The sequence below is a fragment of the Jaculus jaculus genome, chromosome 9 (genome assembly GCF_020740685.1).
Source record: "Jaculus jaculus isolate mJacJac1 chromosome 9, mJacJac1.mat.Y.cur, whole genome shotgun sequence".
Lineage (NCBI taxonomy): Eukaryota > Metazoa > Chordata > Mammalia > Rodentia > Dipodidae > Jaculus > Jaculus jaculus.
Genome location: NC_059110.1, coordinates 122,376,133 through 122,402,767, shown reverse-complemented (window position 1 = coordinate 122,402,767; position 26,635 = coordinate 122,376,133). Strand labels below are relative to the sequence as shown.

Here is a 26,635-nt window from a genome sequence, read left to right as displayed (position 1 = left end):
CTGGTACACAATTGATAAGTTTCTAATTTATATCTAAATTATATAAGGCAGTTATATAAGATATGATTTATAATTCATATCTATTCTGTGAGTGCACATTGAAACCCTGCCTCTTACTGAAGAGGGTGTGTAATGAGGAAAGTTCTGAGAGGACTGTGGAGAGGGAGCGGCTGAGCCGGCTCTGCTTCTGCTCTGCTCCTTTCTGGCTTCGTGGTCTGCAGTTCCATTCTACTTGGAGTCACGCAAGGAAAGGGGCTCCATGTCGCCTGTCAGCAGCCTCCCCACCCCAGTCTTCAGAGGCCTGTCCTCCCAGCACTGAGAAGTTCAGATGCCTCATGTGGCATACCTCTCTTCCTCTCTCCCTCCCTCTCTCTCTCCCTGAGGCATATCTTCAGCCCTCTTTTTACTTTTTATTTGACACAGGGTCTAAGTTACTCAGGCAGGCCTTGAGCTTGTAATCCTCCTGCCTCAGCCTCCCAAGTAGCTGGGATAGAGGCCCCAGGTCCTCTCTGACGCTTTGACACTTGCAGTGGTCAGTGCTCCACAAGTGGCTTCAACAGCTCCCAAGTCATTGTCACTGTCTGTCAGCAATTCACTTAACTGACAGCCTGTTTGTTGAGACTTTCAGCCCCTGGAGGCCAAGGGCCAGGTAGCAAAATCTATATCCTGGACATGAGCTGGAGCCTGAACAGAGCTTGCCTTGCCACTGCCACTGGAGGGGAGCTCTTGGGCCCAGAGAGGTTAATCACTCTTTACAAGGACGGGCTGCTGACCCCACTAATCAGCTTGAGTCTTCTAATCCATCCCTGGCAGGCAGGAGCCTCGGGGGAAAGACAGTAAGCAGTGGTTGTGAGCCCTGGGGCTGGGGCCACTGTGGCCCCCAGCCTGTGGTCTTCTGCAGCCTCGGCCTGGGGGGATGGGGCAGCTGAGCCATGTGCACCACGCTCTTCCTGCTCGGCACCTTGGCCATGCTCTGCCGCCGCCGATGTGCCAACCGGGTCCAACCGTGAGGAACTGATGGGACTGTGGGTTGGAGTGGGAGAAGGACTATCAGAGCGGACTACAGCCCGTCTGAATGCAGACAGGGGCTGCCTGGATCTCCAGCCAGATCCGGAGGGGTTGCTCTCAAAGCAGGAGGCAGGGGGTGCTAGGTGGCACCCGTGTGGCGAGGCTGTGGGTGGGCAGGGGCAGGGCGCACACTGGGCACTACCTGCAGCACATCCTGCCCGTTCTTCCCTTCCACAGGGAGCCCAGCGGAATGAATGGGACAGTTGTGGGCAGCTGTTCGGACTCCGATCTCCAGTCCTCGGGCAGGTGAAGCAAAGGGTGGGGGTGAGGGGGATGGATGGAGGGTGCTACCAAGAAAGCTGCTGTGTGTGTGACTTGGGAGGGGGTGCAGGTTGTGCGTGTGTGTGTGTGTGTGTGTGTGTGTGTGTGTGTGCGCGCGCGCGCGTGCGCACCATGTCCCGGCCCTCATTCCAGTCAGCCCTCGTGTGGTAGGCAGGCCAGATGTCTGTTTTCACCAGGTGGGAGTGGGAGCCTCCAGCCCCTCTCCTGGACTAGCACTATGCTGTGTGTGTGTGGAGATGGGGGGACAGTCCCCAAGGGCCCCTGTGGAAGGAACCGGGGCTGAGGGAGGAGGCAGAAGCAGCTCTGTGTGGCTCTCCTGTCCTTGTCCTGCCCTCCCCCTCCTCCTTCCTCGGCCCCCGACCATCTCAGCGGCTCCACTGCCGGAACCTCCAGCAGGATTTGCTGTCCAGTCCCCAATAGAAGTGGCAGGAAGCCTATGACATCATCAACACCGAGTGTCATTGGCTGGGAAGCTCCTGCGGGCAGGACGCTGCTGTCTCCAGTGGCCAGAAAGTTAACTCTTCCTGGGCTAAGCCATGTGGCCTGTGGAGGGCAAAGTTGTGGGCACTTTCGGACTTTTCACTCACTGGGTGACCAGTGATGAACAGGGGCTCGTATGCCCAACAAAACACAAAATGTTAGCCAGTATCTGCTCAGTGCCTGGGTGTCAGACATTCTCAGACCTCCTTGTCGGGGGAGATCTGCCTGAAAATCAACTGTCACTCTTAGCGAAACAAAGGGCAAAATGTCTTCTGAGGGCTTTGGGACCCAGGGCCCATTGGTGGGAGGGTGTGCCTCCTATAGCGTGCTCAACAGAGGCAACACACATGCCTGCGGCCTGCCAGGACTTTCTGGGCAGGGAGCCTTCCTACAGCGTGACCCTCACGTGTACATGTATGTGGGAGCTGAGAGAACCTGAGGCCATCCCCACGCCTTCTTCCGTCTCCTGGGATTTTCCCAGATTCGGATTATCGGAAGGCCTACTGGGAAGCCCAGGGCACCCATGGGAAACAAGCACTTCTGTGACACCCTTCTTGGCTCCCTAGCTGGCTGAGCTCACCATAGCAGTGCCTAATTACTGCTACTAACCACACTGCCTGCTGTCCTTCCTGTCCTGTAGGAGGTGCTCACACGCTGACTGGCCCTCACCCTCCTTGATGTAGATTGGTTGGGTAGCTGGCTCCCTCTTCCTGAGAGATTTTGGATAGATTATATAATTTTTTTTTTTTTTTTTCATGCTGGGGTTCATGACAGCGGGTGTGAGACTGAGGCAAAGGCACAGAGAAATTCAAGCACTTGGTCAATGCTAGCTGAGCTCTGTGCTCCTGGGACTTGGTGCCTGAGGGCGCTCCATGCCTCTCCAGATTCTCATGCAGTGACTCACGACATGATTTTTATTTGTTTGTCTGTTTGATCACTTGCTAATGGTTGAGGATACTGAGGAACAGGGCAAATTTGGAGGGGGAACCATCTGACTTCCAGCCATCTCATCTACATAAAATGGACCTGGACCTCCTGGCAAGAGGGAAAAGGTCAAATCTGGGCACCATCTGGCCAGGCTTGGCCTGGTGTGGTTTGGCCAGAAGGAAGCAGTTGCCTATTAACTCCTTGGGACCCAGTTACCTGGAAATCCTGGTCTGACTGTGAGGAACCAATTGTTAATGCAACTGCCACAGAGGGTTGGTTAGGGGTGAGATTCCACAGTAATAAATTCAAGTTGTTTCTTACATACTCCTGTCCGTAATACTGGCATGAACGGCTGGGAGTGGAGGTGGGAGAAAACAGGAGAAACTCAAGGCTCTAACTCTGGCGCTTTCCTCTGTTCAGGGAGAAAGATTCTCTGAAGTAAGCCCTCACTGCTTTCGGATCAGCTCCAGGGACTGGAATCTGCCGGCCCAGGCAGGTAGGGCAGGGCCAGGAGTCCTGGAGGACAGAGGACAGGGCTGGAGACATGGAAGTAGAAATAGGCAATGTCCAGCCATATAGGGGCACAGGAAGTACTCTTGAGCTCTAAGGGTGAGGTGGAGTCATTCATTCAGTTCCTATCTTGAGCCTGCTACACTCCAGGCCACAGGGCAAGGACTTATTTGAAGGAAAGCAGGTGTGGCTCTGACCACATTTTTTTCTTTCCTTCTTCCTTCCTTCCTTCTTTTCTTTTCTTTTTTTTAATTAAAAATTGAATTTATTCAAGCTATACAATATGATATGCACTGTGCAATGGTTAGCATAATCAAACTAATTAATATATAAATCATTAGATCCACGGCCCCTCTCAGTTTGGCAGTTTGCATGGTGTGGCCATCTCTCCACTTCATCTCTTCCCAATTTTCATGTCATCCTTTAATTGACTTTGCTTATGTTCCCTCTTCTATTCTATAACTTTTAAAAATCTTTTTTTTAAAGCTAGCAAGTAATTCAGAGTAATGTTTTATATGGTTTGGCTTTATTATTTTTCAAGTTAGGGTCTCACTGTCCCCAAGACTGATCTAGAACTCACTCTGTAGCCCGGGCTGGCCTCAAACTCATAGCAATCCTCCTACCTCAACCTCCCAAATGCTGGGGTTTGGCTCAGCCATGAAAGGCTGTTGCCTGCAAAGCCTGCCCAGCACCCATGTGAAGCTGTAGAAAGAGACCCTGATGCCCTCATACATTTGCATGCACACAATATTTTTTTTAATTTTTGAAAAAGAGAAAGAGGGCTGGAGAGATAGTTTGGCGGTTAGGGCACCTGCCTGCGAAGCCTAAGAACCCATGTTCTACTCTCCAGATCCCACGTTAGCCAGATGAAAAAGAGGTGAGGCAAATGCAAGGTTGCACGTGCCCACTGGGTGGCGCAAGCGTCTGGAGTTCGATTTCAATGGCTAAGGCCCTGGCACACCAATTCTCTCTCCCTCTCAAATAATAATTAAAAAAGAAAAGAAAAGAAAAGAAAAAGGAAGTCCGGTCTTTGCAGATGTCATCTAGTTGTGGTTTTACTGGATTCAGGTCTGGCCACATTTTCTAGGCTTAGAGATGGCCTAGATAGAACCTGAGGGAGGACTTCTTAAGGAAGAGGTGGCGCCGTGGGATGTCCACTCAGGTACATGACCTATGACCTATCGCTGGGCACAGAAGAGAGTGCTGACCTGTCTTGGTTTTGCTGTTTGTTTCAGATCAAGGTTTGGTTCGTCCCTTAGCCTGGGAGGATGTTGCAGAGGCAGAAGCAGCTGCAAAAGAAAGAATGGGAGAAGCAGCAGTGGAGAAGGTAGGCTTTACCCTTTGGCTCCTGGAGAGGCCTGGACTTGTAGGGCACCTGAGCAAAGCCTGCTGGGGCCGTGAGGAAGAACAGAGGTGCTCAGTGCTCCTGAGCGCCATGTCTCTGAGTTCTGTTCTGAGGGACTGCCCGGCTGGAGAAGGATCAGAGAGGAACTTTCCAACATCCCCCAGCTTAACTGTGAGGTAGCCCGGCAGCGCAGACAAGAGGCAGGAGCACACAGGGAGGGAGAAGCCTCCAGAACCAGAGGACAGATGACAGCTTGGGTTAGTCATCGAGGACTCCCATTCATTCTCCACTCAGTCCTTACATAGCACAGAGACAATACTACGACCGACTGCGTGAAGCTAAGCACACGGAGAGGCTAAATGAGGTTCCCAGCATCACCAGGGTTTTAAGTAGGGGATCTGAGGCTCACCCATTCCCCAGGTCTCAGCTGGTGAAAGGGGGTTCTGTCAGCTGCCTGTCAGCGCAGGAGCTATTCTGTCAAACTCTAGCCTGTGGCCTAGAGTTGTGTTGGTGTCACTTTGCCCTTGCGGCATTCACTTCCTGAGCATTCGTCTCTCCTCAGTCCCTAGTGTCCCTAGAGCTCACCCTGTCCCTGGCTGTGTGGCTGAAATGATCAGTAAGGAAGGCTGTCTGGATCTGTGACTGCCTGAAGCTGGATGGGAGCAAGCAGAAGCTTGTGCTACAAATGTGCTTGGGGCGTGTATATGTGTGTGTGTTCTAAATGGGCAGCAGCGAGGGAAGGGAAAAGCCTGACTTGTTTTTGTCAATGCACTGACTGCTCAGTAACTCCAAGGCCTCCCTGGTTTCCAGCTGCTCGGCTGGAAGTGTCTCTTCACAGTCCTGCCTGATCCCGAGCAGAGATAAAAGCAGCTTTATCTCTGCTTCTGTTCCCAGGTCCAGGCTCAGGCTCGGCAGGCAGCTGCTGCCAGCCATTAGCCTTCAAAAGCACCCCTGCGCCGCCCCACACATGTATCTATTCTCCCCGTCCAGCACCCCCATGGCCCACTCAGCGGTGAGACCTGTCTGGTCAGCCCTTTCCTGACTTTCCGAGCAGGAGTTCTGGAGACAGAAGTGCCCCAGCACCGCTCCATCTGTGAGCTGGAGGGAGGAAAGGGGGAGCCGTGCAGCAGCTGCGGGAACCCACTCTGAGGGAGGGGCTGCTTCCGTGGGAGCCTCTCAAACTAGGGCAGGGAGGAGACAAGGGAAGGTCGCGCCAGGGGAAGAGCTTCCCACAGCACCCACCTGGCAGGCCATGAGCCCATGGCCACCTGTCTCAGCTCCTGTCAGCCTGTCTATCTCCTGGGAGGCATGAGCCTTCCTGGTGACAGGATCATCAGGCTGAGGGCCAGAGGGCACTGGCTCCAAGACCTGTCTGTGTCCTTGATCCCATCTTTGCGCTCGTTTTCCAATCTATTTGCCACGTTCCTGTCACCTCATCTTTGTCTCTGCTCTGCCATTTCCAAGTTGCCCGCCTCCTTCTAATGGTCGGAGGGAGGAGTTGCCAGGCCAAGGTCGCAGAGCAGTACCAGGGTTGGCACCCGGCCCAGACACGCTTCTGCGGGGCAGCGCCTCTCTGCAGCACAGTTCTCTGAACCTCCTCCAAGGATCCACTCTAGACGAAAGGGAGGAGAGACCGAGCAAGGGGCTGCTGGCAGTGGAGGGACACGGCTGCCTAGGCCCTGGCAGCTGGGGTGCCATGTGGGCTTGGAGGGAGGGGTTGTCTCCCCCAGGGAGCAGACTGTGTTTACACCTTCCCCACACACCCCCCCCACGCTCGGCTCTTCTTCCCAGGCCTCCCCCTCCCGGGGTTCTGAGCAGTCTGCACGCCTGCAGCTCCTGCTGCACACGCTGTCTCCCTCAGCCCAGAACCCCCTACAGGAGGCTCCTGGGACCTAGGTGCCCTTCCATGGCCCGAAGGGGATGTCACTTGCCCTTGCCATTGTTCCCCATAGAAACTGTGTCCTTTCCCTTTATATTTCCTCCAAAAGAGCCACTGATTGGGAATGGGAACAGGCGTGTCAGGGGCTTGGTAGAGAGGAAGCTGAAGACAGCTGGAGAGACAGAGGCAAGGGGAGAGCTGGGTCGGCGCTGGCACAGGTGTTGGCTCCGATGGAGCAAGAGCCAAGGATCTGAGAGCAAAGCAGCTAGAGTCACAGCGCCTTGGGCTGGAGAGATGGCTTAGTGGTTAAGCACTTGCCTGTGAAGCCTAAGGACCCCGGTTCGAGGCTCCATTCCCCAGGACCCACGTTAGCCAGATGCACAAGGGGGTGCACACATCTGGAGTTCCTTTGCAGTGGCTGGAGGCCTTGGCACACCCATTCCCTCTCCTTCTTTCTCTCTCTGTTGCTCTCAAATAAATAAATAGAAATAAACAAAAAAAAAAAATTTTAGAATCACAGCACCTGCAAGTGAAGCTCAAGTCCCCCACGCTCCTTCCTCTGTCACCTTGGGTAGGCTGCAGTCCTCTGCGCTCCGCTTCCTCCTCTGTAAGACAGAGACAGAAACCCAACCTGTGAGAGTTCGAGAGTGCGGAAAGTGCTTAGCACACCCAGTAAGGGCTCCATGCATGCAGGCTGGTGTGTGAGTCTCTGGACTGTACAGTTCTGCACAATGGTAGACTGTTTTTTTCTTTTTTTCGAGGTAGGGTCTCACTCTAGCCCAGGCTGACACCTGGAATTCACTCTGTAGTCTCAGGGTGGCCCCGAACTCACGGCAATCCTCCTACCTCTGCCTCTCGAGTGCTGGAATTAAAGGCATGCACCACCACACCCGGCCACAATGGTAGACCCTGAACAGCTGGAGTTCCTCTCCTCCTCACCCCGTGGTCCTTCCTGCTAGGTGTCTCCACATAGACCGCAGCCGGGTCATGGGCAAATGGGAGGCCGCCAGAGGGAAGGAGGTTTGGGGGCGCATCCGGCGAAGGCCTCTCTGTGAGTCCACAACTGTCTCAGCCTTCATGGGGGGTGGGGGAAGGTCTCAGTCTGGTCACCTTTCCCCGACTGGCCCTGTTCCCAAAACCACCTCAGCTGTCCAGGAAGAGCTCCATGCTCTTCGTTCCTTGTGTGAATGCTAATCTCTCTGCTGGCGTGAGCCTGAGTGACAGGGGACAGGCTGCTCTGAGCTGCAGGGTGGCCGAGGGCAGCCGGCACTGCGGGGAGGTGCTGCTGTCTGCCACTTCTGTGGCTGACACACGGGACTGCTGCCAGTCTCTTCTGGAGATGGAAACATGACCAGCCAACTAATGAGGTAAAGGAGAGGAGCAAGGAAGCAGCTGCCGTCCCGTCTTTGGGGGTGTGGCCGCCCCATCCTGACTGTGTGCTGGGTATGTGTGTGTGGAGGTGCTTGCATTGGACTATAGGAGGTAAGGCCCAGGGCCCAATTTGAGGCAGGCAGGGGCCCAAGCCCCGGACCCAGAGGAACGCAGTGCTTCTCTGTGAACCCCAGAGCGGAGAACAGCAAAGTGCTTGCGCGAGGCTCCCACGAACACAATGCTGATGCCGCTGATGATGCTATTAACAAGGGCTAACGTGGATCAAACCCTGGTTATGTGCTAGGCACCGTACCCAGGGCCTTCTCGACACGCGAGCACCGTCTCAGTTATGAGACAGGAACCGATGTCACCCTTGTTTGCCCAAAAAGGAAAGCGAAGTTCATAGGATTTGCTCAAGGTCACAGCTAGCAGCAAAGGCAGGACCTGTGCCTGGGAAATTTGCAGTGACATCTTAGCACCGACAGGACCTAAGTCTAGAGGTGGGGGCAGGGAGGAAATTCAGGGTGTGACCTATCTTCAGGGGCACAAGGAAGGTGTGGGGCTGCGAACCTGCCTGGCCGTGTCTGCGGGGTTCTCCCGCGGGCCTCTCTTTAGGTACATTACCAGTCAAGGGCAGGGCACACTCTGGGCTCTGAAAGGCCAGTCCTTGCTGCCAGCCGAGGAGAGAGGCGACAAACCTGCAGCCCAGGGATCTGTCAGTGTCCCTCAGGGAGGAAGTGGTGGCCTCCTGGCAGGACGGCAGACAGCAATGCCATCATTCACATCACTGCCACTTGCCACTCTGTCGTCTCTTTCAACCAGGGGCAGGACCCCGGGGAGAGGAGAGGATGGCAGCCAGCAGACAGCTGGAGAGGGGGAGGATGAGAAGGAAGGCTGTTTGGATTTATTTGTGTTCACCAGGAGGAGAGTGCAGGGTGCCGAGCCCAGGAAGGCGGCTTTAAGGATCCACAGACCCCTCGGTGGGGTACGGTGGGGTATGTGTGCTCCATCATGGGGATCAAGCCCAGAGGTGGCCAAGAAAACTTAAACAAGCACAAGAAGATTTACTTAACAGCCTCTTGAGTGTTTGTGCTGGGATGCCAGGTGCCAGTATTTTCCCTGTGTGAACATAGACATGCACATAGTCATCTGCACAGGCAGAAGACATGTGAACCAAGCCATAGCAAACATTAACATATTCGTTTAATGTTTACTTACCAGCATGCACCAGGAGCCTACAATGCACACTGAGCGAGGCGAAGCCGATAGAGAGGCCGACCTGCCCTGTGCTGAGAGAGCCACGCATTGATCCTGGCCTAGGAAGCTGACTTCTGCCAGCTTGGCTGTGCCTGCCCACGTGACCTTTTGTTCTCGGGACCTCAGTTTCCCCCCTCAGTAAACATGTGGAACCTACGTGGGCTGACGTTCAGATGTCAACACTAATAAGCTCCCCAGGAAACAAACTGTCCAGAAAATGAAGGGAATGGAGCAGATGATCTCCAGGGCCCCACAGACTTTCCCTATCAAGAGAGATGATAATGGCTTATGTCCGGAGGTTGAGGACAAAGACTTGTCCACATGACAAACATTTAGGATGTGTCTGCATGCCAGGAGACAAAAACGGATTAAAGGCTTCTGCCAAAAACAACTAGAAAACTGGGCAAAACATAAGAAACAGACACGACAACAGGCAGCACACAGGACAGTGACCCTGGCTACCCAGAGGTGGTCCCCTGCCTGTGGCTCGGGGAAATCCAGGCAGTGAGGAGACAGTTGTGGCGTTCTTGATGGTGTACTAGAACAGCATCAAGGGAAATTCAACAGAGAATGAAAGGTCCTTTCAGTGGAATTCGGAAAACATAAAAGCCATTGGACTTGATGAGAAGAAAATTTAAACCTGTCATGGTGGCGCACGCCTTTAATCCCAGCACTTGGAAGGTAGAGGTAAGAAGATCACCATGAGTTTGAGGCCACCCTGAGACTACATAGCGAATTCCAGGTCAGCCTGGGTTAGAACAAGCCTAGGGAAAAAAAAAAAAAAAAGCAAACTTGCACATTGGAGAATGGTAGGACATATTCGCCAAACAAGAATCTGAAGACAAAAGGTCTGGATGTGGGCTGGAGGGATGGCTTAGCGGTTAAGTGCTTGCCTGTGAAGCCTAAGGACCCCGGTTCGAGGCTCGGTTCCCCAGGTCCCACGTTAGCCAGATGCACAAGGGGGGGCGCACGCGTCTGGAGTTCGTTTGCAGAGGCTGGAAGCCCTGGCGTGCCCATTCTCTCTCTCTCCCTCTATCTGTCTTTCTCTCTGTGTCTGTCGCTCTCAAATAAATAAATAAAAATTAAAAAAAAAAAAAAAAAAAGGTCTGGATGTGCCTCAGTCACAGCCTACCTGCCTGGGATGTGCATGGCCCTGGGTATGGTCCATAGAACCACATACATACATACACACGATCTGAGAAGACTTGGGTCTAAAATACATTCAGGAAAAAAGAAGAAAAAATAATTTAAAAGAATAAAATATAAGCCGGGTGTGGTGGCACACGCCTTTAATCCCAGCACTCGGGAGGCAGAGGTAGGAGGATTGCTGTGAGTTCAAGGCCACACTGAGACTCCAGAGTGAATTCCAGGTCAGCCTGGGCTAGAGTGAGATCCTACCTTGAAAAACCATAAACAAACAAATAAATAAATAAAATATATGCAAATGTTCTACAACTCAATAAGATAATCTTTACATTTAGATAACTTATAATTTTATAATTCACTAAAATAATTTTTGCTTTTGTTTTGCAAGGTAGGGTCTCGCTCTAGCCCGGGCTGACCTGGAATTCACTCTGGAGTTTCAGGGTGGCCTCGAACTCAGTGATCCTCCTACCTCTGCTTCCCAGGTGCTGGGATTAAAGGCGTGGGTCACCACGCCTGGCTTAGTAAAACAATTTTTAAAAAGGACGAGGAGAAGGTTTTAATAGCTATTTCACTAAAAATACACCTATGACCAATACTCATAGAAGAATGCTCTGCAAACATCATCAGGGGAATGCAAGTCAAAAGGACAATGAGGCTCTGAGGCTGATCTGGCTGCAACATCTGTCATCAGCTGATCTGACTGTCTGGGCTGCTGTCCCCTTCCTCCCTCGTGGCTCCATGTGTGTCCCTCCCGAACCTGAGTGTTTGGTTAAAGAAGACAACCTTCCTCAAATAGAGAACAGATCTCCAGTCAAGGGCACACAAGTAGCTGCCCTCCCATTAGGACCTCCAACCAAGTTCTCAAAAGCACAAGGAGATGCCACCACAAACCCATAAAACGGTGAATATATGAGGTACTTGTAACCCTGGAATATAGCCACCTAGGAAATTAGTGTGGTGGTATTTCATAACATAATTGAAGAAGAATAAAAACCTATGTCCATAAAAAGATTTTATGGAAAGGTTCACAGTAGCACTCTAACAATGGCTCCATACCAGGAGCGCCAACATTTATATGGACAATGGAATAATACTCGCACACACAGAAAAAAGAAATGAAAGCTGGAGGGATGACTTAGCAGTTAAGGTGCTTGCCTATGAAGCCTAAGGACCCAGGTTCAATTCCCTAGAACCCACAGAAACCAGATGCACAAAGTGGCATATGCTTCCCGAGTTTGTTTGCAGTGGTTAGAGGCCCTGGCATGCCCATTCTCTCTCTTCCCCTCTCTCTCTTTCTCATAAATAAAAATAAAATACTTTTTAAAAAGCCAAGCGTGGTAGTGTACGCCTTTAATTCTAGCACTTAGAAGGCAGAGGTAGGAGGATTGATGAATTTGAGGGCAGCCTGAGTCTACATAGTGATTTCCAGGTCAACCTGGGCTAGATTGAGACCTTACCTTGAAAAAAAGAAAGAAAGAAAAAGAAATGATTTAGAATGGGGAAAGGGAGGGCAGTGGGAAGGGATAATGATCATGGAATATTGTCTATGCATGCAGAAGTTGTCAATAAAAAAATTTAACGGGAGGGGATATGATGGAGAATGCAATTTCAAAGGGGAAAGTGAGGGGGGAGGGAGGGTATTACCATGGGATACTTTTTATAATCATGGAAAATGTTAATGTTAATAAAAATTGTGAAAAATTAAAAAATAAAAACATTTAACAAGCTTGGTGTGAATTCTAGGTCAGCCTAGGCTAGAGTTAGACCCTACCTCAACCCCTCCCCCAACAAAAAGTTTAATAAATGAACCATGTATATAAACAACAACATGGGCAAATGAAGAGACCAAGGGTACCTTGTATGTGACTATGTTTATGAAATTTTAGGACAGGGAAAACTGGTAATGATGCAATGTATATCAGATGCTGGCCATGGCCTGGGTTGGATATGGGAACTGGCAGTAAGAATAAAAAAGGAATATGATTGTGTTCTTTGGGATGACAAAAGCATTTTTAAATATATATTTTTTATTGACAACTTCTATACTTACAGACAACAAACCATGGTATTTTCCTCCTCTCCCCAGTTTCCTTCACAACTCTGCTCTCCATCATATCCCCTCCTTCTCTCCATCAGTCTTAATTTGATGTCATCATATTTTTCTCCTATTATGAGGGTCTTGTGTGGGTATTGCTCGGCACTGTGAGGTCTTGTATATTGAGGCCAAATTCTGTCTGGACAGTTGCATTGTAAGGAGTGGTACCCTTCCTTTGGTTCTTACATTCTTTCCGCCACCTCTCCCGCAATGGACCCTGAGCCTTAGAGGTTGTGAGATGTTTCAGTGCTGGACACTCCTCCGTCCCTTCTTCTCAGCACTATGTTGCCTTTTGGGTCATCCCAGGACAAAAGCATTCTAAATCTGGGGGTGATATGGGTGTATATGACTATGATACTCTAGAGATATATTTCAAATGCATTTTATTTATTTACTTATTTTCAAGTAGGGTCTCACTTAGGCCAGGCTGACCTGGAACTCACTCTGGAGCACCAGGCTGGCCTGGAACCCATGGTGATCCCAAGTGCTCCCCGCGAATTTTATTGTATGCACATTGTACTTCAATAAAGATGACTGGCAGAAAAAGAAGACCTCATCTTTGCTCACCACCTAGCAGAACAGCACGGTATGAAAACAACCATAGGATTAGCCTGGAATCTCAGCTACAAGGGAGGCTGAGGCAGGAAGACTGTAAATTCAAGGACAGCCTGAGTTGCAGAATGTGTAAAGTCAGCCTTTGCAACTTAGGCCCTGTCTCCAAAAGCACTTAACATGAAGGAGTACGCTGCTAATCCCAGATGCATGTGAGGCCCTATATTCGATCTCCAGTAGCGTTGAGGGGAGGGAGGGAGGGGGGCGAAGGAGTCACATCTTCATCCTTCATCATACAGGGGGATGAAGAGTGCTGGGAGTGAATGTGAGTGTTTGTAAGCATCAAGAGCTCTCATGTGGGGACTGCTTACTTTGTGCCAGGCACGTTAAGGGCTATAGATACACAGTCTTTCTTTTTTTAAAAAAAATTTTATTTGGAGCTGGGGAGATGGCTCAGCCATTAAAGGTGCTTGCTTGTAAAGCTTGATGGCCTGGGTTTGATTCCCCAGTACTCATGTGAAGCCAGATGCACAAAGTGGTGTATGTGTCTGGAGTTCATTCGCAGTGGCAGGAGGTGCTGGCGTGCCCATACTCACTCTCTCTCGGTGTCTGCCTCTTTCTTTCCCTCTCTCTCAAATAGTTAAACAAATATTTAAAACATACTTTATTTACTTATAGTGAGAGAATGAGCATGCCAGGGCCACTTGGTACTGCACATGAACTCCAGTTGCAGGAGTCACTTTGTGCCCCTGGCTTTGCTTGGGTACCAGAGAATCCAACCAAGGCCGGTGGGCTTTGGCAACAAACACCTCTAACTGCTGAGACATCCCCCAGCCCTGGGTGCAGAGTGTTGGAACAGCCTCATTGTTGCCATTCCTCTCATTTTAAGCATGAAGAAATGAGCCAGATAAAGTCGTATGTCGAGTTATTCAAGCTAGAGTCAGGAGAGCTGGGATTTCCTCCAGACTGGCCTGATTACAGAGCACATGCTGAAGCACTTGCCACAGCAAAGGTGTCACTAGAAAGTGGCTTAAGGATTTTGGCAGCACAACAGCCAGAAGTGTCTAGGATGAGCTCAGCCAAGCAAAGCAGAGGATGAGGGAAAGGGGGGCATAATTGTTTTTTTTTTAGATTTTCAAGGTAGAGTCTCGACCTAGCCCAGGCTGAACAGGAATTCACTATGTAGTCTCAGGCTGGCCTCTAACTCACATTGCCCCTCCTACCTATGCCTTCTGAGTGCTGGGATTAAAAGCATGTGTCACCACGCTCAGCTGGGAAAGGGGATTTTAAGGCAAAGGGAAAAAACAATTTCACAAACAATATCACAAAGCAAAGGTTATGCAACAGCTGCGAGAAGGCAGGGGCTTCTGGGAAGGGGAGACATGTCCAGGAAATAGCAGACGAAGTCCAGAGAATTCTACATATTCTTCATATTTGTTTATTTTTTTTAATCCGTGTGTTAGTAACAGTTTACTAGAGGCAACTGCTCTGCGGATGAGGAAGGTGAAGTGTGCTGCTCTTCCTCTCTAACGGTCTGCAAGCACACAGGAAGCACCGCAACCCCAAGGTCATCTAGTCTCAACAAATAGGGCGCAGTGGTTTGACTTAGGTATTCTGGGTGCCTGGCCCCCAGCTGAAGGTGACTTGGGAGGTAGAGCCTTGCTGGAGGAGGAATGTGGTTGGGGTAGGTTTGTGGGTGTTATCGCCAGCTCCCCCTTGCCAGTGACACTGGTGCTCCAACTCCCCCATACATATAAATAAATAAATAAAGAAAGAAAGAAAGAAAGAAAGAAAGAAAGAAAGAAAGAAAGTAAGTAAGTAAGTGTAGCAGGCTGGGAAGGTGCCTCAGCGGTTAAAGGCACTTGCTTACAAAGCCGACTGGTTAAAGTCCAGCTCTACAGTCATCTATGTAAAGCCACATGGGTATTTGTTTGCAACAAGAGCATGTTCACAACACACACACACACCTGCAAATAAATAAATAAATATAATTAAAACAAAGGTGGCCAGGAATGGTGGTGCATGCCTCTAATCCCAGCACTTGGGAGGCAGAGGTAGGAGGATCACTGTGAGTTTGAGGGCAGCCTGGGGTGTACAGAGTAAGTGCCAGGTCAGCCTGGGCTAGAGGGAGGCCCTACCTCAAAAACAAAAACAAGGGCTGGAGAGATGGCTTAGTGGTTAAGCGCTTGCCTGTGAAGCCTAAGGACCCCGGTTCGAGGCTTGGTTCCCCAGGTCCCACGTTAGCCAGATGCACAAGGGGGCGCATGCGTCTGGAGTTCGTTTGCAGAGGCTGGAAGCCCTGGCGCGCCCATTCTCTCTCTCCCTCTATCTGTCTTTCTCTCTGTGTCTGTCGCTCTCAAATAAATAAATAAATTAATTAATTAATTAAAAAAACAAAAACAAAAACAAACCAAAAAAAAAAAACCCACCTAAGGTGGGGAGCAACTGGAGAAGACACCTGATGGTCATCCCTTGTGTGCACACACCTGTACACAAACCCATCCACAGACATAGGAACACACATAAGCATGAAAAAATGAGCGAGATTCTTGGGCTGGGGAGATGGTCCAGTGAATAAACAGCTTGCTGCACAATTTTGAGTGCCTGAGTTCAGGGCCCCAGGTCCCATGGCGAAGCTGGAAGTTGTGGTGGCCTTCTGTAACTCCAGTGCACCTAAGGTGAGAAGGGGAGGCAGAGATTAGAGAATTACCCAGAAGCTTGAGAAAAGAGCAGTGAAAAACAAGAGACCTTGACTCAGAATGAGACGGAAGGTGAAGACTAAACCCCCCAAATGAAATATCTGTTTTATCTATTTATTTTGAGAGAATGAAAGAAAAAGGCAGAGAGAGAGAGAGAGGGAGGGAGAGAATGGGCACACTAGGGCCTTCAGCCGCTGTGAATGAATTCCAGATGCATGCGCCCCCTCATGCGCATGTGCGACATTGCACACTTGCGTCACTGTGCTTATGTGGGATCTGGGGAATCAAACATGAGTTCTTAGGTTTTGCAGGCAAGCGCCTTAAACCGCTGAGCCATCACTCCCACCCATGAAATTATATTTTAAATATTTTACTTTTATTTATTTATTTCTTTAACAGAAAAAGAGGGAGGGGGGAGAGAGAGAATGGGTGCACCAGGGCCTCCAGCCATTGTAAATGAACTCCAGACTCATGTGTTCCCTTGTGCATCTGGCTAACGTGGATCCTGGGAATCGAACCTGGGTCCTTTGCCTTTGCAGGCAAACGTTTTAACTGCTAAGCCATCCCTCCAGGCCAAAATTCTTTTTAAAATCCTACATTTTGTATTCAACTGGAGCTAAGATGTCATTGGTTATAAGACTCCTCCTACGTAAGTATTAAACGTGCCTCTGAACCACAGCAAGAGGTCTGGAAGCCAGGGGTCAGGACTGGCTTCTTCAGGAGCTTAACAGCACCATGGGCTCCTGTCATTTCTTCCTTAACTCTGCCTTCACAGGCGCTGGCTCCTGCTTCCAGGGAAGCCTCACAGATGCCAGATGTGGCAACCCAACTATGACATCTTTACAATGTCCCAAAGGTAGAAGAGAAGCTGTTGTTTTTTAAAACAAGAAAACTTCCCCAAACTTGACCATACTTGGACGGCAGACAATATGGAGGAGGAACAGCTTCCAGACTGGCTACTGACAAAGCCTATGTAGAGATGCTTCCTGGGGAAGCACTGATCCACTGCTCCCAGGGTGAGCACACAGCTACTTTGGTTCCTACCTACCCTCTGCCATGTTACTAATACAATTCAAGATTCCTCTTGAGATCAGTACTTTAGCCTCAATATTGCAAAGACTGTTTATTTTATTTTAGAGACAGAGAGAATTGGCATATCAGGACCTCAGCCATTGCAATCAAACTCAACACTTGTGCCACCTAATGGGCATGTGCGACATTGCACTTGCCTTATATTTTGTGCATCTGGCTTATGTAGGATCTGGAGAGTCAAACATGGGTCCTTAGGCTTTGCAGGCAAGCACCTTAAGCCATCTCCCCAGCCCTGTTTTCTTTCTTTTCTCTCCTCTCTCTCTCTCTCTCTCTTTTTTTTTCCCCTGAGGTAGGGACTCACTCTAGCCCAGGCTGACCTGGAATTCACTATGAAGTCTCAAAGTGGCCTTGAACTCTTGGCAATCCTCCCACCTCTGCCTCCTGAGTCTGGAATTAAAAGCATGCACCACCATGCCTGGCTTCTGTTTTCTTAATATTTTTAATTTAGGTCGGGCATGGTGGCACATGTCTTTAATCCCAGCACTCGGGAGGGAGAAGTGGGAGGATTGTCATGAGTTCAAGGCCATCCTGAGACTACATAGTGAATTCTAGGTCAGCCTGAGCTAGAGTGAGACCCTATCTCGAAAAACAAACAAACAAAAAAAGCATGTAATATTTTTAATTTATTTATGAGAGGAGAGTTTCAGAGAGAGAGAATAAATATGGGCACACCAGGGTCTCTTGCTGCTGTAAACCAACTCCAGATGCATGCACTACTTTGTGCATCTGGCTCTATGTGGGTACTGGGGAATCGAACCCAGGACAGCAGGCTTTGCAAGTAAGTGCCTTTAACCACAGAGCCGTCTCCACAGCTCACAAAGACTGTTTTTTGTGGCTGTGGGTTTCGACTTTTCTTAGATCTTCTGTGTGACTGGCCAACCCCAACAGACCAGCTCATCAGATCTGCCCCCAGTACTCAGAGCCTGGGTCTCTGGACAGCATTACGTTCAGCTTGTGACTTAGGTCTGTCACTCACGACGAGATGGTGGCTCTTTCCATGTTAGAGCTGCACTGGTCTTATAGAATGAGTATATAACCCACTGAACATAAAACTCATGCACACCAGGGCTCAGTGACGTCGCGTGTCAATGATATCACAGTAACACCACACTTCAGTCTCAGCAGCTCTGTCCTTGACTGCTCATTCAGGAATTCCGATGCCATCTTTGAAGTTTCTCCAGTTTTCCCTGGATTGCTCACACACTTGTGCCTCATGTGCGCCCAGGCACAAGGTCTCCTGGCCACTGGCCAGATGCTCATGGCACTCCTACGGGCTGGGAGCCTGCTACAGCTCCACAGTGCATAGCAGAGCTCTACAGGAGAGGAGCCACGTGGCAGCGTGAGGAGCTAGGAGTAACGGTCCACACTGCTCTCTGGTGTCAATGTGTCTTGGGTTCAAGAGCCCTGCCGGAGCCCACAGCCTCACATGGTTTCAGAAAACAGCTCCCATGAATGCTCAACTGTGTGCTTTCTGCCACCAACTGGCTCAAAACGGAGGAGCAGTTGTCCAGCTTAGATTTTTATTATTTATTTATTTTGGTTTTTCAAGGTAGGGTCTCACTGTAGTCCAGGCTGACCTGGAATTCATTATGTAGTCTCAGGGTGGCCTCAAACTCATGGCAATCCTCCTTCCTCTGCCTCCCGAATGCTGGGATTAAAGGTGTGCACCACCACACACCCGGTTTAAGAAATTTTATTTATTTATTTAGGTTTTGCAAGGTAGGGTCTCCTCTAGCCCAGGCTGACCTGGAATTCGCTATGGAGTCTCAGGTACCTAGGACATGCTACATGAAGTGGTAACAGCCATTATTCTGTTCCCTGTGGCGAGGGCACGTGAGTATCAGTTTCATAAGCAGCTTTGGCAAATTGCTGTCAGCATTCCCCTCCCTGTGCAAGTCCCCAGTGAAAGAACTTAGCGTGCAGGGAGAGAATTCATCCTTCCTTTCAGAATCAAACTAAATAATTTGGCTTCAGGGGTAAGACAGACAAACCCAAGGGCCAGAGTTCTTGTTGAATGAACTAATGATTATTTACTCAGAACACTGTGTGAGCAGAGGTGGCCAAACACCAAATCCGGTGCTGTAAAGAAATTAAAAATAAAATAAAAGGAGACTTCTGCCCCAGAAGAGCTTACAATCAGACTGCAGGAAGTAAGCATAAACAAATGTGGTTACTTGAAAATAAATACTAGCAAATATATTACCAAACACAGCATAAATGATACAGGCGAAATGCTCCCGAAAGGGCCCTATTCCATGAGAACGGGGAGAGGGAGAAGCAGGCAAGGCTCCCTGGTCTTGTAAACATGAACTTTCTCAAATTGGTGTAAATTCTGACCCGGAATCTAGTCATTATGCCCGATTCAAAACTGAATCCCGGGTGTGTTGGTGCACACCTTCAATCCCAGCACTTGGGAGGCAGAGGTAGAAGGATCGCTGTGAGTTCGAGGCCAGCCTGAGCCTACATAGTGAGTTCCAAACAATAAAGGGGCTGGAGAAATGGCTCAGCGGTTAAACATGCTTGCTCACAAAGCCTAATGGCTCAGGTTCTATTCCCCAGTACCTACTTAAAGCCAGATGCTCAAAGTGGTACATCACCTGAAGTTCATTTACAGTGTCAAGAGGCCCAGGTGTGCCCATCCTCGCTCTTTCTGTTTTTGTTTGTTTGTTTTGTTTTTCAAGGTAGGGTCTCCCTCTAGCCCAGGCTGACCTGGAATTCACTCCTACTCTGCCTCGTAAGTACTGGGGATGAAAGGCCTGTGCCACCACACCCCGGGTTAAGAAATCTATTTATTTTGTTCTTTCGAGGTAGGGTCTCACTTTAGTTCAGGCTGACCTGGAATTCACTATGTAGTCTCAGGGTGGCCTAGAATTCACGGTGATCCTCCTACCTCCGCCTCCCGAGTGCTGGGATTAAAGGCGTGTGCCACCACGCCTGGTACAAGAAATTTATTTATTTTATTTTATTTTTTTAAATTTTTTATTTATTTATTTGAGAGCGACAGACATAGAGAGAAAGACAGATACAGGGAGAGAGAGAGAATGGGCGCGCCAGGGCCTCCAGCCTCTGCAAACGAACTCCAGACGCGTGCGCCCCCTTGTGCATCTGGCTAACGTGGGACCTGGAGAACCGAGCCTCGAACCGGGGTCCTTAGGCTTCACAGGCAAGCGCTTAACCACTAAGCCATCTCTCCAGCCCAAGAAATTTATTTTTTAAAGATGAAAAATGACATTGAGAAGACTCCGGGTGTTGCAATATTCGGTGTTCATTTTCTGTCTTCTTGTTTGTTTGCTTGTCTGTTGTGAGGTGGGGGGTCTCACTTTAGACCTGGCTGACCTGGAACTCACTCTGTAGCCCAGGCTGGTGTCGAGCTCACCGCGATCTCCCTACCTCGGTCTCCCGAGCGCCAGTGCTGCGAGTGGCCGTGAGCTACCGCGTCTGGCTTATTCTCCCTCCTTCCCACAATTTAACTTAGAACTTTTGCTTTTTCCCCCTTTCAGAAGGAACAGAACGCGGCTGCAGAGGCGCCGGCCCGCGGCTCTCGGGCGCCCCCTGCTGCCCGCGTCCAGCCTCGCCCTACGAGCCTTCCAAGGACCCCCGAGGAACGCGAGGTAACATCCGTGGCGCCCCCGAGCCCGCCAGCTTTCTCTGACTCCGCCGTCCTCACTCTATGCATTAAGCGCAGCGACATTCTGGGCCGAGTGACCTTCATCTTGGTCTTTTTTACTGCTTTCCACCCCGGGCCCTTTACTGCCCCTGCTGGCGGCCGCCATCTTACCCCAGCTCCGCTCACGCGCGGGTGAATCGGCCCCTCAGGCTACACGGCGGAGATTTGCCAACTACATCTCCCATCAGCCCGTTCGTAACATCGCGAGAAGTGCTTGCGAGATTGTCGGGAAGACCGCGCGCAGGCGCGATCTCCTTCTTTCCGAGGTCCGCCGCGTGTTTGGAAGCCATGGCGGTGCTTCTCCGTGCTGTGGGCCCTGGGAAGCCTCGGGCTTTCGGTGATGGTAAGGTTGTGGAGGTGGGGGAATGTGATCTTCCTCGATATGGCACTGATATACTTGGCCTCCTCTTTCCCAAAGGGAAACGGAGACGGACTAGTCTCGTCTCCCTCTTAAGCCATTGGGAGGTCTGTGTAAGAAAATGCCTTCCAAGGCTGGAGAGATGACTTAGCGGCTAAAGTATTAAGACGTTTGCCCGCAAAGTCAAAGCACCCTGGTTCGATTCCCCAGGACCCACGTTAGCCAGATATACAAGGGGGCACATGCATCTGGAGTTCGTTTGCAGTGGATGGAGGCCCTAGTGCGCCCATCTTCTCCCCCCTCTCTGCCTCTTTCTCTCTATCAAATAAATATGTAAACAATAAGATAAGAAAAAGAACGAAGATTCCTTCCACCCAAACGATAAGAAATCTTAGGTGAGATAGAGCAGAGGTACGGTTTTTGGCACCGAAGGTCCCCCCCTAGGAGACAGTGGTCCTTGAATCCCGCTCGACCCCTCGTACTTCACAAGTCACCCACGTGCTAAGCCGGGCTGGCAGTGATGCCCTTACTTCAGCAGGAGAGGTTCTGACACACAACTTCCAACTTGGAATACCTTGACGTAATGGGATTAGAGCCTTTAAATTTTATTTACTTGAGAGAGAGGCAGAGGGAATGGGTACACCAGGATCTCCAGCCACTGCAAACTCCAGACCCATGCACCACCTTGTGCATCTGGCTTTCTGCGAGTACTGGGGAATCGAACCTCCCTTGGTCCTTAGGTTCACAGACAAGCTCCTTAAGCGCTAAGCCATCTCTCCAGCCCGAATTTTTGTTTTTCGAGGTAGGGTCTCACTCTGGTCCATGCTGACCTGGAATTAACTATATAGTCTCAGGGTGGCCTCAAACTCAGCAATCCTACCTCTGCCATCCTAGTGTTGGGATTAAAGGCATGCGCTGCCACACCCAGTTTACAACCTTTTTTTTTTTTTTTTTTGATATCTCAAGCAGAGACAGGATGGATTCACCCGGATCTCTTGTTTGTGCAAACGAATTCCAATGGCGTGCATCACTTTGTGCATTGGGCTTTATTTTACATGGGTATTGGGGAATCGAAACCGAGCCATTGGGCTTTGCAAGCAAGTGCCTTCTACTGCTCAGCCAACTCTCCATGCCCAGGATTACGTACTGTGGATAACCATAGTATTAACTACACCTTTTCTTCTTTCCTGAAGGCCTACCCTTGGTTTCTGCTGGGACCACAAGAAGCCAGGCTGCAGGTTCCATCTTAATAAATGGACCTCTAAGAGTAAAAGTGGATGCAAGCAGCACCCACCTGAGTGGGCACCAGAAATGAGAAGGCCATGGGGCAGTGGCTTATCTACTTGGCTCTGAAGCTAAGATCAACTGAATGCACATTGACACCGAGGTCTGGTTAAGGTAAGAGCTCTACCCACCATGCTAGTTCTTTGCTAAAAATGAGTGCCAGTGGAATTTGGGACCACTAGGTGTCACTCGACATCTGTGGATGCCATTGTTGTAGGATGAAGGGCTGCCTTGCAGATGCAGTTGGGTTGGTTGGGTTTTAGGAGTTTGTTACTGACTGAGCTGAGGATGGTGACAAGTTATCCCTGTCTGAAATGACATCTTCTGTGAAGAGTTTTGATTTACTGAGGCTCAGCTCAGCTTTTTAACACTGGTTTTAGGAATGCTTGCCTTAAGTTTTTTTTTGATTGAAGTGTGCAATCCTTATTTCTCTTAGATTGAAGGTATTGGCTGTGGACGATGTGAAATACATTGAGCTTATGGATCTTCCTGATGACGTTTCTGTAAGTGGTTAGATGCTTAACTCTCAGTATTGCATAGGTTGTGGTCACCTGCAAGGACTGGTATGTTAGGTTTGGGAGGAGGAGGCCAGTATTGTAAAAGCCCAGATGAGAAAAGTAATATGAAATTCTTAGCTCTCTGCTAAGCACATTCACAAACAATATTTAACAGTCTTGTGGGAGAGAATTCCTTTTCCCTACATTTTTTTTTTTTTTTCCTGAAGTAGGGTTTTGCTCTAGCCAGGGGTGATCTGGGATTCACTATGTAATCTCATGGTGGCCTTGATCACAGCAGTCCTCACACCTCTGCCTCCCAAGTGCTGGGAGTAAAGGTGTGCACCACCACGACTGACCCCCCCATACTTTAAGTAAACTGAGGATTAGGGGATTCTGCCCAAAGGTTGCACAGCCAGCTGTTGAGTTAGATTAGGTTGGTAGCTTTTGACTGGAGTGGAGGGTACTTCTGCATTAAATGAATGATTCTAAGTGCCTTCAAGGAACAGTGTTAGTCCTTATGAGAAACTCCAAACTCAGAGCTGAGGTTGTAAAGCCCAAGAAGCACATCTTATTTATTTAAAGAATATTACTACTTTTAAAATACCTTAATTACTTGCAAGAATAAAAAGAGAGAGGGAATGGTTTTGCCAGGGCCTATGGCAAGTGTAAGGCAGAGAGAATTTTCTGGAAGCACAAGGTGGGCCCTGCAGAGTGAGAATCCAGACTGGAAAAGCCTGCCTCAAATAAGGTAGGCAAGAATCAACCCAAAAGTCGTTAAAATATGCACATTTCCTTGGTCCTACTTCCAGTCATAAGAATGGAGTGGGACCAGTAATCTGTAGTCAGCCTGAGCAGGCATGTAGAAACAGATGATCCAATCTACTTTTCGCTCGGATTTTACTATAGCAAGATTGTAGTGGCTATTTTAAGTAGCTCTTTAGGTAGATGTCTAATCCTCTGTCTTATACTGTAAGCCATCTGCTTGCTCTCTACAGGTGATGGAGATGTCACCTTTTAGTAGCAGGTGCTGGGTGTATGCCTGGCCTTTGGTAGGCCAGGTGAGAGGATGGTGACGCGTCCAAGGCATTCTGCTGACGTGCCAGACACTTTCTGTGCAGCTAGTGGACACTGCTGCTGAGAATGACCTTTTCCTTCCCTCTCTTCCTGTCGTTCTTTTCTTTCTTTTTTTCCTTGGGGCGGGGGGAGGTCTTGGGTTTTCTTGTTTTTCAAGGTAGGGTCTCAGTGTATCCCAGGCTGACCTGGAATTCACTCTGTAGTTTCAGGGTGGCCTCAAACTCAAGGTGATCCTCCTACCTCCGCCTCCCAAGTACTGGGATTAAAGGCAGGTGTCACCACGCCCAGCCCGTTCTTTCTTCTTCTCTAGGTAGCCCAGGCTAGGCTTGAACTCAATCCCCCTTTTTCAGCCTCTAGTGACTAACTTATATTTTTGGTTGTTGGAGGTAGAATTTTGCTGTAGCTCAGGCTGTCCTCACTACGATCTACCTCTGCCTCCTGAGTGCTAGGATTAAAGGCATGTCCTAACATGCCTGGCTAACTAGTGACTATCTTTAGGGCACAGAAGCTATCAGTGTGCTAAGCCTGAGACAATGGGTACATCTTTTACCATGGAGGGATGTGGCCTACTCTTTTTTTTTTTTTTTTTTTTTTTTTTTGGTTTTTCGAGGTAGGGTCTCACTCAAGCCCAGGCTGACCTGGAATTCACTATGGGGTCTCAAGGTGGCCTCGAACTCACAGCGATCCTCCTACCTCTGCCTCCTGAGTGCTGGTATTAAAGGCGTGTGCCACCACGCCCAGCTTGGCCTACTCTTAATAAAGCTGGCTGGGTGGCAGAGGGTTCTCGTGGGGGAAGTAAACACATTGTGGTGAGGAAGAGTTGGCATGTGCAAAGGCTGGTGGTGCTGTGGGAGCTGAGTCCATGATGATAGAAAGTTATCCCTGTCTGAAGGCAAAGAAAGGCCTTTGTGGAATGTGGAAATCTGAAACTTGGCTTCCCAAGCATTACTGTACAGAGCTGCTTGAGAGTTTGCCTGTGTAACTAGCTCCTTGAGTAGCCCTCATTCTTTGACAGTTCTTCTCTTCAGGTACAGGCTGGTTCCTGAGGCTGAAATGGATCTAGCGGCCATGCTGGCAGCCTTCCTGCACCTGGGCGTCGACTTGGCTCCAAAGTGGAAGTATGTGAGAGACACACTGGGGTAGACTGTTAGGTATTCAATACCCCCACCCTGGACTGAAGGCTGCTTAAGGGGCAGGGAATTTTTCTGGCCTCAAACTCATTGTGATCCTCCTACCTCAGCCTTCCCAGCCCTGGGATGAAAGGTGTGAGCTACCATGACTGTCTTGTAATTTTTATGTATTTATGTGTGTGTTCCCAAGAAGCCTCTGCCCCCCCCCCCCCAGCCAATGATGGTTGGTTATCCCTGTCTGAAAATCTCAACTGAGGGAAAATAATCTATTCTGAGGCTTGGGGGTGTGGCTCCACGTTCCCATCAGTTTGGGCTTTGTAAAGGCCTCAGTGGACTCCATAGGGAGCTTGTCCCCTGCTGAGACCAGTCTTAGTGTATCATCCTTCCAGAACTCAAAACCCCAAGGGCCAGTTGCCCTGCTAGTCCTCTGGTCTCCTGATTGATGACTGTGAGGGCACAGGCCCTAGGAGTTGGCACAGATGGGCAAGTAGCCAGGATTCACTTTGAGCTCATACTGTGGAATGAAAGGGTAGTTGTCACATACTTCTTGAAAATGAATGTGTTCTTTGAAGTCTGGGTGGGAATGTGAAGTGTGTGCCAGCTTGTGGCCATGAGAATGCTTAGTGACTGACCTTGTGTCTGCAGCAGTGCCCTGACATTTAGGCAAGAAGGGCAGAGCTGTCTGGTTTCCACGTGCTTTGTTTCTCACACTTGGCAGCCTTTCTCAGTGTCTGAATGGCACGGGCAGCACAACTCTCCTAGGGTAGCGTGTGAGCGAGAGAAGCAGGGTGGCACTGGGGGTGGGAGGGATCTCTTGGTTCTCACTTCAGTGCCAGGCCTAAAGTGCCCTTATCTGTGGGAACTGGGAGGTATGTGCAGGCCCATTGTTCTTAAGGTCACATTTTTGTTTGGTCACCAGGGTAGCTGCATTTGGGATGAGATTTCCTCAGCTTGAAAGTGGGCCCCAGCTGCCTAGGGCAGTTAGCAGTGGGAAAGGTCTCCCTCCTCTGCTTCTTAGGATCTCGGTGCTCTGTAGGCTCAGTGATTCAAAGTTTGAGTCCATGGGAGTGAAGAGGAGCTTCTCCCCTAAACATCATTTAACAAAACACATCTTGGGGCCGGGGAGATGGCTTAGTGGATGAGTCCTTGCCATGCAAGCATGAATACCAGAGTGGACACAGGAAGCTGAGCCAGAGCAGCTAGCCTGTTGGAAGTAGTGGTGGAAAACTTCATTCAGCCTCAAAGTAAGTGCAAGGCCAGGACTGACATCCAAAAGTTGTTCTTGGACTGCCATATGCACATCTGCACACACCATATACCAAAACCATGATCTTAGAACCCCATTAGCTTCCCAGTACACATTCGCAGTGAGGGTGGTTAGAGGGGTCTAGACCAGTTGCTTTTGCTCCTGTTCTGAGTCACTTAGCTTCTCACTTGACATTCTCCTTTGGTTTCCAGGCTGTCTCCCAGGATCGCTAGGGCTCCGGTGCTGCTGCATCCCGCAGAAAGATTCATCAAAGAACCCCTGGGTTTGATCTTCAGAAGTAGCCAAGGAATTCGAGTGACAGATCATCCCAGAAACCCTTTGGCAGTTCATAAAATCAGGGTGTTCTTAAGAACATGTGTGCTGTGTTGGGGAAAGAGATGCATGACCTAGAAAAACATTTTATCAAAAGTGGATTTCTTGGGATGGAGAGATGTTGTTAAGTGGTTAAAGCACTTGCCCTGAAAGCCTGAGGATCCAGGTTTGATTTCCCAGAACCTGTGTAAACCAGATGCATATGATGGTGCATGCTTCTGGAGTTTATTTGCAGTGGCTGAAGGCCCTAACGTGCCTTTTCTCTCTTAATCATAAATAAATGACAATAAAATACATTTTCTTAAAAAGTGGACTTGGAAAAGAAAAAAAAGGGGGGGGGACT

General features: G+C 49.6%; 1 protein-coding gene, 1 long non-coding RNA gene and 3 other non-coding genes across 6 annotated transcripts; all 5 read left to right on the top strand.

Moving 5' to 3' along the window:
• Nucleotides 1-932: 932 nt before the first annotated feature.
• On the top strand, nucleotides 933-9,826 carry Prcd (photoreceptor disc component). Its single transcript, XM_045157894.1, has 5 exons — nucleotides 933-1,006; nucleotides 1,246-1,314; nucleotides 3,178-3,253; nucleotides 4,503-4,594; nucleotides 9,084-9,826. Exons 1-3 carry the CDS (start codon nucleotides 933-935, stop codon nucleotides 3,197-3,199), a joined length of 165 nt encoding a protein of 54 aa, XP_045013829.1. The 3' UTR covers nucleotides 3,200-3,253; nucleotides 4,503-4,594; nucleotides 9,084-9,826.
• Nucleotides 9,827-20,635: 10,809 nt separating this feature from the next.
• Nucleotides 20,636-26,517, top strand: LOC123463436. 2 transcript variants are annotated; one of them, XR_006638935.1, is made up of 5 exons: nucleotides 20,636-20,713; nucleotides 21,922-22,126; nucleotides 22,449-22,515; nucleotides 24,612-24,701; nucleotides 26,172-26,517. It is a non-coding gene; the product is annotated as an uncharacterized LOC123463436 (long non-coding RNA). The 2 variants fall into 2 exon arrangements; XR_006638936.1 differs by having other exon boundaries at nucleotides 24,599-24,701.
• Nucleotides 22,290-22,367, top strand: LOC123463839. Its single transcript, XR_006639211.1, has one exon. It is a non-coding gene; the product is annotated as a small nucleolar RNA R38 (small nucleolar RNA).
• LOC123463841 lies at nucleotides 24,438-24,517 on the top strand. The gene has a single exon (XR_006639213.1). It is a non-coding gene; the product is annotated as a small nucleolar RNA R38 (small nucleolar RNA).
• LOC123463840 lies at nucleotides 24,923-24,995 on the top strand. Its single transcript, XR_006639212.1, has one exon. It is a non-coding gene; the product is annotated as a small nucleolar RNA R38 (small nucleolar RNA).
• Nucleotides 26,518-26,635: the final 118 nt, after the last annotated feature.

What these genes read in the sequence shown, in the direction of transcription:
- Prcd (XM_045157894.1), top strand. Translation starts at nt 933, where the DNA reads ATGTGCACCACGCTCTTCCTGCTCGGCACCTTGGCCATGCTCTGCCGC. An exon ending in TGTGCCAACCGGGTCCAACC is followed by an intron (nt 1,007 to 1,245) that starts GTGAGGAACTGA and finishes TCCCTTCCACAG; the next exon opens with GGAGCCCAGCGGAATGAATG. An exon ending in GATCTCCAGTCCTCGGGCAG is followed by an intron (nt 1,315 to 3,177) that starts GTGAAGCAAAGG and finishes TCCTCTGTTCAG; the next exon opens with GGAGAAAGATTCTCTGAAGT.